This window comes from Microtus ochrogaster, chromosome 7, assembly GCF_000317375.1.
Source record: "Microtus ochrogaster isolate Prairie Vole_2 chromosome 7, MicOch1.0, whole genome shotgun sequence".
NCBI lineage: Eukaryota > Metazoa > Chordata > Mammalia > Rodentia > Cricetidae > Microtus > Microtus ochrogaster.
This window is the reverse complement of record NC_022014.1, coordinates 1,898,763-1,910,001: the sequence shown is the minus strand read 5'-3', so window position 1 is coordinate 1,910,001 and position 11,239 is coordinate 1,898,763. Positions and strand designations below refer to the sequence as shown.

General features: G+C 50.5%; 2 protein-coding genes across 3 annotated transcripts in view; both read right to left on the bottom strand.

The window, feature by feature from the left end:
• The window catches only part of Decr2 (2,4-dienoyl-CoA reductase 2), a 7,593-nt gene extending 4,445 nt beyond the window's left edge, over positions 1-3,148 (bottom strand). For both annotated transcript variants that reach the window (XM_005349055.3, XM_013347002.2), the window contains exons 1-4: positions 2,963-3,148; positions 1,943-2,011; positions 1,087-1,138; positions 434-569 (exon numbers count right to left, since the gene is read on the bottom strand). In XM_005349055.3, the coding sequence (XP_005349112.1) occupies positions 434-569; positions 1,087-1,138; positions 1,943-2,011; positions 2,963-3,042 (337 nt within the window). In that variant the 5' untranslated portion in view covers positions 3,043-3,148. The remainder of the gene's footprint in view (positions 1-433; positions 570-1,086; positions 1,139-1,942; positions 2,012-2,962) is intronic.
• Positions 3,149-4,706: 1,558 nt separating this feature from the next.
• On the bottom strand, positions 4,707-9,267 carry Nme4 (NME/NM23 nucleoside diphosphate kinase 4). Its single transcript, XM_005349054.2, has 5 exons — positions 9,113-9,267; positions 7,692-7,825; positions 7,234-7,335; positions 6,987-7,099; positions 4,707-5,116 (listed from the first exon to the last, which is right to left on the bottom strand). Exons 1-5 carry the CDS (start codon positions 9,195-9,197, stop codon positions 4,993-4,995), a joined length of 558 nt encoding a protein of 185 aa, XP_005349111.1. The 5' UTR covers positions 9,198-9,267; the 3' UTR covers positions 4,707-4,992.
• Between the last annotated feature and the right edge of the window lie 1,972 nt (positions 9,268-11,239).

Here is an 11,239-nt window from a genome sequence, read left to right as displayed (position 1 = left end):
TTTCAAGACAGGGTTTCTAACCTGTCCTGGAACTAGCTCTGTAGACCAGGCTGGTCTCGAACTCACAGAGATCCGCCTGCCTCTGCCTCCCGAGTGCTGAGATTAAAGGCGTGCGCCACCATCGCCCGGCTACCAGCCCGTTTTTTACAGTGGAAATCTCAGTACCCAAGAACACCCCTTAACTGTGACTTTCAGGTTCACAGGGCACCCGTGTAGATTAGGTTTACTGATCCACCATTCGGAAAGAGCAAAACTTGTCAGGCCAGAGCCTGCAGCCTGAGTCTTGCCTCCGGCAACTGTGAGGCCATAGTTGAGCCAGGACAAGCACCTAGGCTCTCTGGCACACCCCTGCCCCTGGCAACAGGGTTCTGGAGGTTCCAAGCAGCACTACCGACCTCTGAGAAGACTCTGACCTCACTTATTGCTGACTCACAGTTAATAAGGATGTCGATTTTGCCAAACTCCTTCAATGCCTGGTCCACAGCAGTCATGACGGCTGGGGGAACTCGGACATCCATAGACAGAGGGAGGCACCGCCTTCCAGTGGCAGCAACCAACTTTTCGGCAGCCTAGGCAGCAGAAAGCAAGAGGGTTGGCTAGCAGCCTCAGCCTGGAGAAGCAGCCTTCAGACCTCCCTGCCAACCAAGCCTTGGCTTGAAAACAGCCACCTCCTGGGGCCATGACCCCTGGTGGACTTCGGTAAGACATCCTGAATTCTCTGTAACCTGTCATCTGTCCCAGATTCCACCATCTGCCTACGCTGTAGCATTTCCCCTGGACCTACTGAAGAATTCTAAAACCATATTACTTCCAAAAACATGACCCAATAAGTACACTTTTGAAAAGGCAAAGGTATCTTTTTTTGTTTGTTTGTTTGTTTTTCGAGACAGGGTTTCTCTGTGGCTTTGGAGCCTGTCCTGGAACTAGCTCTTGTAGACCAGATTGGTCTCGAACAAGGCACAGGTATCTAAGAGGGTCCATTTTCACTGAGTTCCCTACACAAGAAGAAACAGATTTTGGTGGTTTTAGACCCTGGGCCTCAGGACTCTTCCCCACCCACGTTCAGAACCCCAGTCTTCCTCTCACCGTGGTCACTCTTGGCAGACTCCTGCTGGCGATGACAGTGTGGCAGCCATGCCTGCAAAAGCAGATGGCAGCCTGAGGAGACAAGAGGGACGCACCCTGGGGGGCGCCTACCGGGCAGAACTCCACAAGGGTCAATCAAGGCTGAAACATGACTGGCAGTAGGCACAGGGACTCAGGCGGGGTTGGGTAATTCGGAAAGGACTGCTGGATACCATGGTTGCCCACTCCTAGGTTTCTGCGCTATGTCTCTGGCTTGGGGTATTCTGACCCAGATACCGTGTACATGGCAGAGAAGGTGTGGCGGGCTACTGGTGCCAATCCCTGACCCGTGCAAGGCCTGCTGGGGCATTGGCATGGAGGACAGAGAGCCCATTTTGAGAGAGGGAGCCTCATGGTGACAATGGGGACTACCCGCTACACAGGTTCCACAAAAACTACACTAACTTATCTAATCTTCATGACCAGGTAACACACAGACCTTTGTTCTGCAGAGAAGGAATTGCATAAAGCCTCAAATAACAGGCCACTACCTGGAATCAGAATCAATTCTTGTGGGATTCACTTCAGGGTGTGGAAAGGAGAGCTGGAGAAGGGCTCTTCCGCCTCCGCCTCAGCCAGCTTCAGTAGCAAGTCCCTAAGCCTCTCCTGACGCCACAGACCTGTCCCAAGAGACACTCCCACCGTAGCAGCCCCCTCACAGCCCGTGAAGCGCTGAGGCTAGTCACACAGTGTCACCCACCTCTAGGAGACTCCAAAGGTGCTGTCTTCCCCCCAGGGCAGCACGGAACCACTCCCCAAAATCCATTAGGGTCCAGTCAAAGGAAAGTGGTAGGGAGGGTCCCAAAGCAGTGTGTACCTCATGAAAATCTCAGCGATCCGGAAGCCAATCCCAGAGCCACCACCCGTGATAAAGGCCACTTTGTCCCTTCAAAAAAGGAAAATGTAGTCATTTTTAAGTTACTTATTTTGTCTTTATGAGTGTTTTGCCCATATGCCTACAGATGCTGTGGTCCTGTGTGGAAGCTAGGGACCAAAGCTGAGTCTTCTGAAAGAGCAGTAAGTGCTCTGAGCCACTGAGCTATCTTTCTAGTCCTTAGAATCTACTTTAAAACCAATGTTTTAGCCGGATGGAGGATGCATGTCGGAAAGTCCAGTACTTGAGAGGTGGAGGCAGGGGAACCAGGAATTGAAGGCCAGCATGAGCTACATGAGATTCTGCCTCAATAAATAAATCACTGGCCAGGCAGTGGTGGTGCATGCGTTTAATCCCAGAACTGGAGGCGCAGGGTAGGGGGGTGGGGTGGGGTGCAGAGACAGGCAATGATCATCTTCGTGAGTTGGAGGCCAGCCTGGTCTACAGAGTGAGTTTCAGGGCAGCCAGGTCTACACAGAGAAGCCCTGTCTAGAAAAACCAAAACTAAACAAATTAAGTAAATAAATAAATCAGTGTAAACAGAGGGTAAATGGGTAGCCAAAGGAGGACTTTGAGCCCATGGACATTCACCCAGTGCGGCTGTGAAAGGAATATGCTCCTGCAGAGGATGGAGTCTTACAGGTTTCGACGAAAATCCCTAGCCACAAATCTGCAATCTTTAAAGTCTTTTATTCTTGGGCTAGAAGTTCGGGGCTGAAGGGGACTATTGAACCTAAAATGCCCTGTGTAGTAAGGTCTCAAGTGAGACGTTTTCAAAACGAAGCGGCTTCCTCACTCAGTCCCTCACCCATCCTTCCGGAACCCCAAGAAACTTCAGGTCTATGATCGTCCAGAAGCAGGGTGCTGAGCACCCGACCTCTGTGCTGTCGCATCAGCAGCAGTTCCATTCTGACCCTTGTTCCCCAACCCCGGATCGCTCCCTGGTTCCCTGCTTTAGCTCACTGGAGAAGGTCCGGGCAGAAGAGGTGGTGGTATTCAGAAAGACAATCGTCTTCCTCAACGTCGGGCGGCTGCTGGTCCATGACGCTGGGTGCCGGCTGGAGTGGCGAGGGCAGTAAAACTGGGAACCAGACCCTACCTTTCCAACGCTGCGCACTGCGCTCTGCAAGCTGCTCGCTCCGCCCAGAGCCCAGAAACATCCAGGACCAGAGTCCCACCCCCGCGCCACCCCGCCCACCAGGCTCTCCCTGCAAGGAGGCCCCGCCCACAAGGAGGCATCTGGTCCCTCCACGCCTTCCTATCCCCGCCCTCCAGCTCTTCCCATTCCACCCCGTGAACACCCCACACCCATGGTGGCGCGCGGCCTGCTGGGACTGTGGGAGGAGGCGCTGACGCAGTGTGCAGCTTCGGCCTGTTAACACCTCCCCCCTTCCCCCAGCTCGAGTCCTTTCCCAGATGGATGTCGGTGCCGCTTGATCCAAGAACCCAGGCTCGCTAGACGCTGTCTATCATCTGTGGAAGTCGGGACTCCTTGACGTGCTCCGCTCTGCCGCTTGGACACTCCCTCCCAGTGCGAGAGGATCGGGAGCCTGCAAAGCCAATAGCTCCCTCGCTTGGCTCGCCCGGGTGAAAAAAATCCCAGAGTGGCCCTCTTGGTGGCTGGCAAGGATCCAGATTGTCGTGAAGCGGCTCAGGCAGACCGGTGCTGAGAACCCAGGACTGGGTTCCATCGTCAAGATTTCGAAAAGTGAAATGACTTGTCAGCTAGCCTCCGAAGTGGTCATGTGTATCAGCTATTTGTGTTAGCCACTTCAGGATCCGGGGTGAGATGTGACGTGCTGTATCAAGCAGCGGTCGCTGTCACAGACCACACCAGGTCTGGCGTGCAGGTTGCTCTCTAGTGCCTGGGTTGCTTTGAGAGAAAGATGAGAGTAGCCGCTGAAGTGTAAGCCTCTGCTGTTCCGACCACAGGAGACCTGACACAATACCCTCAAGTACAGGCACCCCTACCCACAGGCTCCGCGCCTTGAAGAGGCCTTAGGCCCCTCCTATCCCTTGCCACCACCGTCTCTCAGAAGAATCACACCATACAGGCAGAAGCTGCAACAACGCCAGCCAAGGAACTCCGTTTGGATTCTTGATCTCCTGGCCTCACACTCTTGCCTGGCTCATATATTTCTCCTTCTCATGGGAGAGTAAAACTATAACCTTCAAGCCTACTGTTTACACCATGTATTAAAAAAAGCACTCATTAGGGTGCTGGAATAAAGCAGTTTTCTCCAGCTATGACTACTGGACATCATGGAGCAGGCATTGCCGTGGTGACCTATAAGATGCTGGGCCCTGCAGTCATATCAGTAAAATAAGGAGAATTCAGTCAGTGGTAGCTAGGAATGGGGTAGAGGACCCTGCCTTAGATTCCCCACTCAGTACTCCTTCAGACTACTCTCGGGGGTCTTGGGACAGGTTTGCTAGAGTATTTAAGAGGTAGGTTAACTGAAAGCAAGATTCTACCATGCAGTTTCCTTGATGTCATTACCCCTGTAGGGTGGGACTTTGTAGTGGTTCAGCTGTTCTCAAGTCATGCATGCTTCTGCAGCTAACCCCTCATCGTCATCCATGTCTCTGTCAGTGAAGTAAACTCACAGGTTCTCCAAGGCAGGAATGGATGGAGTTGTTACTCTTCACATCTCCGCAGGCAAGGACACACAATGCTGAGATAGCAGAAATAAGCATACCATTCCCATTTAAAGCAGAAGATTTTAATGTCTCTCCTCTGGGGCAGGCAAAATCACCTCTGACAATGTCCAAAATGTTGTCTGGCACTTAGGTATAGAAGGATATGATCCAATATTGTGCTGGCTTAGGATACAAGGCACATAAAGTTGAGGCTTGGACTCCCCTGGGCTGGAGCTGGACTAAAGGTGGACAAGGTGTGGTTTTGAAGAGGGGGAGGGTATGGGCTTGGGTTCTTGTTGGCAGAGGTAGTTGGTCATGGATGAACCCTGAAGAACAATGGGCAGTTCAAACCCTCAGGCTGGGCTGCAGCTGCTGTGGTGACTGCCGTCTGCCCAGTTCAACAGTTCGCTGCTCTGAAACCACAGCTGGATCTCCCTCTGGGCACCCTCCACAGAATCGCTAGCATGAATGACATTCCTGTGGGAGGAGGAAAAGCATGCCTATGCTTCAGTGAGAGGGGTCCCAGGGACAATTCACCTCCAGCCTCCTGCCCTGTCAGGGAACAAGGTGACCGTACAGAAGAGAAAGGAATGGGCTATGGTGCCATGGTCTGTAATACCAGCACTGGAGGAGCTGAGACAGGAGGACAGTCTCAAGTTCTAGGCCAGGCTGATTACAGAGGGAGGACCCATCTCAGAAAGGAAAAGAGAGGGGGCTGGAGCGGTGGCTCAGCAGTGAAGAGTGCATTCTCTTGCAGAGAACCTGAGCTTGGTTCCCAGTACCCAAATAGGGCAGCTTCAAACTACCCATAACTCCAGCTCCAGGGCATCTTAAGACACCCTCTTCTGGCTTACACAGGCACTGCAGACACATGCACAGACATTCATACACACACACAGACACACGCACACACAAAAGAAGGAAGATGAGAGATGCAGCTCAGTTGACAGAGGGCTTGTCTAGCATGCAGAAAGCCCTGACTTTGATCCCCAGCTTCACATAAACCAGGCATGGCAGTGAATGTCTGTACTTGGGAGGTAGAGGCAGGAAGATTACAAATTCATGGTCATCGTCAGCAAGAGGATCAGTTTGAGACCAGCCTGGATTACATGATATCCTATTTGAAAAGAAAAAAGAGGGAAAGGAGGAAGGAAAAGTGGGTGGGCAGTAACAGGGGCTGGAAATTTATATCTAGCCTGGCTTTGGTTTCTTGCAAGCTCAGAAGCCAGGCTATACACCAGCTTCCGAGAGTTGCCTTTTCCTACCGGTCATCAGAGCCAACCCCTTATGGTTGTTGACCAAAACAGAATACTAAACAGCCAGTAAACACCCTGTGTGATTGTAGACGCCTTTAATGCCAGCACTTGGAAGGCAGAGGCAGGTGGATCTCTGTGAGGCCAGCCTAATCTACAAAGTGAGTTTCAGGCAGCCAGGGCTACACAGAGAAACCCTGTCTGGAAAGAAAAAAAGAGTTAGGGGAAAAGGTTTAATCAGACAAGGCAGCATACTGTAAGTTAACACTCAGGTTGGTAGAGGCCTGAAGATAAAGAGTTCAAGACACCTGAACTACTTAATAACCTCAAAGCTAGCCTGGCCTACCTGACAATTTATCTCAAATAAATAAATAAATAAATCTTTTTCTTAATTTAATTTTTATTTATTTATTATATATACAGTGTTCTGTCTGTCTGTCTATATGCTTGCTGTCCAGAAGAGGGCACCAGATCTCATTACAGATGGCCGTGAGCCACCATGTGGTTGCTGGGAATTGAACTCAGGACTTCTGGAAGAGCAGTCAGTGCTCTTAACCTCTGAGCCATCTCTCCAGCCCAATAAATCTTATAGTAAACACCCAACTATCAAAAACTTTCAGCCCAGCAAGACACCCAGTTCTCAAGAATCTGTCTTCCTTTGCTCTCCCCCCCCCCAAAAAAAACCCCAAGGCCGGGTGATGGTGGCGCACGCCTTTAATCCCAGCACTCGGGAGGCAGAGGCAGGCGGATCTCTGTGAGTTCGAGACCAGCCTGGTCTACGGAGCTAGTTCCAGGACAGGCTCCAAAGCCACAGAGAAACCCTGTCTCGAAAAACCAAAAAAAAAAAAACAAAACAAAACAAAAACAAAAACAAAAAAAAAACCCAAGGTTTCTCTTGTGTAGCCCTGGCTGTCCTGGAATTCACTCTGTACACCAGGCTGGTCTTGCACTCAGAGATCCACCTGCCACTGCCTCCTGAGTACTGCACGCCCCGCCCCCCCCAGCTTCATGGCTCTGTCTTAAGTGCCAGCTGCCATACTAAACTAGCCTTCTTTACCCTATATGGAGAGACAAGGGTGATGGGGTCTCCGTACCTGCTGATGTGAACACTGAAGTCTCCCCTGATCGTCCCTGGGGCTGCCTCGGTTGAGTCAGTGTGTCCTATCATGGTCCTTGAGATGTGGACCACATTGTGCCCTTCCCAGACCTGCAACACAGACATGTGGGTTGGAGAGAAGTTGGAAAGCCCCAAATGGGCTCAATCCAAGCCCTTTCTTTTGCTTAGGGGAAGACACCCCCCCACACACACACACCCATTCCATTGCCCCTGCCCTGCTGTACCATGGCCACCACAGGCCCAGAGCTCATGTAGCTGATAAGGGCTGGGTAGAATGGCTTCCTCTGCAGGTCCCGGTAATGCTCAGCAAGGATGCTTTCTGGTGCCTGTGTGGAAAGAAGGGTAAGATGAACCCTTGGAGAGTAAAATCGCAGTTAGTGTCCTGAGTTTGGGGCACCTTTCAGACACAGCTACGGAAGTTAGCTCCCAGAATGGTTAAGCCGGGCGATGGTGGCGCATGCCTTTAATCCCAGCACTCGGGAGGCAGAGGCAGGTGGATCTCTGTGAGTTTGAGACCAGCCTGGTTTACAGAGCTAGTTCCAGGACAGGCTCCAAAGCCACAGAGAAACCCTGTCTTGAAATGCAAAAAAAAAAAAAAAAAAAAAAAAAATGGTTAACTCCCAACCCTTGCAAGTGCCAGTGCTAGGAGACGCTAGTGACAACACCGGCCAAGGGCTGGTACCTGCAACATCTTCATCCCCACCAGCTTGAAGCCCCGCCTCTCAAAGCGTTGTATCACAGTCCCCACGAGCCTCCGCTGCACCCCATCTGGCTTCACCGCAACCAGGGTACGCTCCTGGGGCCAGGAAGGCCCTCCTGTAAAAAAAAAAAAAGAAAAAGTCAGGGGTGAAGACACTCCACATTCTCAGTTCTGTCCCACCTAGATCCCCGACAGAGCTCAGACAACACAGGACTGGAAAGTGCCTACCACCAAGTAGGAAGGTCTGGATGAACAAAAACAACCAGGAGCTGCCCTGGTAGTAGCAGAAGCTGCCCAGGGTGGAGATGGTTTTCCCCAAACGGCTCAGATAACTTCAGGAGCAACCAGGCCTGTTAATGATGACTCCGGGGTGCCGCACTGTGTGAACCCCAGGCCTGTACCTAGGAGCTCACCCTTTGGGTGTGGAGAAATAGCATGAAACCAAGGATAGTTAGTGGACCACTTCCAGGTCCACTTGCGGACCAAGGGATGGGAATTGAGGACTTTGATGGGGAGTAAATCACATTGCAGGAGAGGAACTCAGCTGCCAGGGGATTCAGGTTGCCTCTCAAGAGAACACTGTTCTGATTCTGTGACCCCCATGCCACTGCCAGGACATTGAGTGTCTCCTCCAAGATGAAATGCTACTTTGTTTTGTTTTTTGTTTTTGAGACAAGGTTTCTCTGGGTGAACTGTAACTCACTCTATAAATCAAGCTGGCCTCGGACTCAGAGATCCATCTGCCTCTGCCTCCTGAGTGCTGCGATTAAGGGCTTAAATTCTACTTTTGAGAGGGTCCTAGTCCCCAGTAGTCTCACAAAGTGTACCAAAGAAAGAGGAAACATCAAGTTAAGTTAGAAAGGAGGGACCAGGCTCTATCTTCAGGCCACAATGGGTGTCCACTACAACTCAACAGGCTGAATTATACCAGTTTGTTCTCCTACCAGAGATAACGGGGAACCCTGCGAGATGACAGGGGACCCTGGGTAGCCCAGAGCTCTGCTGCCATGTGTCTTGATGAGACTGTTCAATTCCCAGGGTGCATTATCTGGCTCTCAGAAAGCACCCCATAAATGGGTTGCAAGCGCAGGGACCCCAGGAAGTGGCCGGGTTGTCTTGGGCCTGCTCTGGCGTAGATTGGCTTTCAATACCTTGGGAACAACGGCTCTGTGGAGAGAACGTGATCCCCCCACACACACCCACACGCACAGACCCTTAGGAGCCACGAGTGTGCTAGTCTCCCTGCCTGGGCTTTGGCTTTCTTCTGCTAAAAGCCCTGACCCCAGTTGGGGGTTGCGCTGGCACGATCCTCCGGGACAAAACCAAGCCTTGGGCTGTCGCATGTGCGCAAACAAAGGCCGCGCGGAACCCATCCGCCCAGCTCCCCACGGTGCAGGACTCACCGGAACTGGGGCGCACCAGCAGGCCTGGAATGCGTGGCCCGCACAACAACGCCCGCAGCACGGCGCGCCCAAAGAGGCAGCCCATGGCGCGGGCCGGCGGGCACAGAACGCAGCGCGCTCAGGGCAGAAGGCGGTACCACGCTTCGGCCCGCCCCTCCGCCCCTCCACCCCAAGGGGCCCGGTGGGGCCCCTCACCCTGTTCCCCAAGAGCCGGCAGGATCCGAGCTTTAATCTCCGTTTAAAAAAAAAAAAAAAAAAAAAAAAAGAGGAGGAAACCGGCTAGGGTACAGTTCAGTGATAGAGCGCTTGACTGCCATGCGCAGAGCCTTGTGCTCGACCTCCTCAATACTGCGGGGGGCGGCGGGGGAGGACAAAAAAGGAAAAAAAATGCAACTGACCATTTTCTGTTTAGATTAAACGCCTTTTCATAACGCACGAACGTTGTTATACTTCATGGAGAATAGCCCTCGTAAATACCAATCGGCTCTGTTTGGCTAGGTTTAGCAGTTGGACTACTTGTCAGTTCCGTTCCCTCCTTAACTTTTCAAACTATTTATTTATAATTCCTGCTGTTGTCCCTGAGCTCCATATAGAGCAGAGGCTGGCTTCATGCCTCTCATGTCCCTGCTCTCCCAGACCAGACTCAAATTACTTATTCATGCATGATGATGATGATGATGGGGGGGTTATTTCTTTTTTAAAAAATATTTATTTATTATGTATACAATATTCTGTCTGTGTGCATGTCTGCAGGCCAGAAGAGGGCACCAGACCTCTTTTTATTTTTTTTTTAAGATTTATTTATTTATGTACACAGTGTTCAGCCTCCATGTATGCCAGAAGAGGGCACCAGACCTCTTTTTATTTTTTTTTTAAGATTTATTTATTTATGTACACAGTGTTCAGCCTCCATGTATGCCAGAAGAGGGCACCAGACCTCATTACAGATGGTTGTGAGCCACCATGTGGTTGCCAGGAATTGAACTCAGGACCTTTGGAAGAGCAGGCAATGCTCTTAACCACTGAGCCATCTCTCCAGCCCATAGGGGGGTTATTTCAAGACAAATTTTCTCTGTATAGATTTGGAGACTGTCCTGGAACTTATTGTATAGACCAGGCTGGCCTCGAACGTACCGAGATCCACCTGCCTCTGCCTCCTGAGTGCTGGGATTACAGGTATATGCTGCTGCCTCCTGGCTAATTTATTATTTTTGAAACAGGATCTCACAAACTGTCTGAACTTGGAAAAATATTCTGCTGGGACTAGAGAGATGATTCAGGGTTAAGAGCACTGGCTGACCTTCCAGAAGCGTAGGGTTTGATTCCCAGTAGCTCACAACCATCTGTAACTCCAGATCTAGGAGATCTGACACCCTTCTCTGGCCTCCTTAGAGGCCAGGCACACAGGTAGTGTCCAGGTAAAATATACACAGGCAAAATACCTTTACACATAAACCAAATAAACAAAAGAAAAGAAAAAAGTTCTGTTATAGCTAGGTTCAAGAACTGCCTGGATGCATAGTAGGAATTTGTGTTAAAGACCTTACATTCAGTCCCAGCACTGATGGGAAAAAGACAAAACAGAGAGGAATGATGAGGTCCCTTTCTATTGCCCAGGCTGACTCCAACTCCTGGGCTCAAGCTATCTTCTTGCTTCAGCCTCTGGCCCATACTACTCTTCCTGTCTCTCTGCCTTTAATTTAAGTACTTAGTCCATTAATATTTAAATTTTATTGCTATGTTTGGATTCATGTCTACTTATTTATTTAGGGTTTTTTGTTTGTTTGTTTGTTTTTAGCAAGGCAGAGCTCATGTGTCCCAGGTTTTTTATTTCTCCATTTTACTATTATTATTTAACATGTTTTTCTCCTTTCTTTCTTCTTTCTTTTCCTTTTCTTTCTTTAGATACGGTCTTATGGTGTATCTGGCTGGCCTGGAACTAGCTATGTAGTCCAGGCTTCCAACTCACAGAGTTCCATCCAAGTACTGGATTAAAAGGATTGGCACTTGGGGCTGCAGAGATGAGTGCTCTTCTCCAGAGGACCTGAGTTCAATTCCCAGCAATCACATGGTGGCTCACAACCATCTGTAATGAAATCTGGCGCCCTCTTCTGGCCTATAGGCATA

Excerpts from the sequence above, each read along its gene's own strand:
- Nme4 (XM_005349054.2), bottom strand. The coding sequence starts at position 9,197 with ATGGGCTGCCTCTTTGGGCGCGCCGTGCTGCGGGCGTTGTTGTGCGGG. Across the intron at positions 7,826-9,112 it reads GCTGGTGCGCCCCAGTTCCG|GAGGGCCTTCCTGGCCCCAG; the intron begins GTGAGTCCTGCA and ends TTTTTTTTACAG. Across the intron at positions 7,336-7,691 it reads TGGGGATGAAGATGTTGCAG|GCACCAGAAAGCATCCTTGC; the intron begins GTACCAGCCCTT and ends CTTTCCACACAG.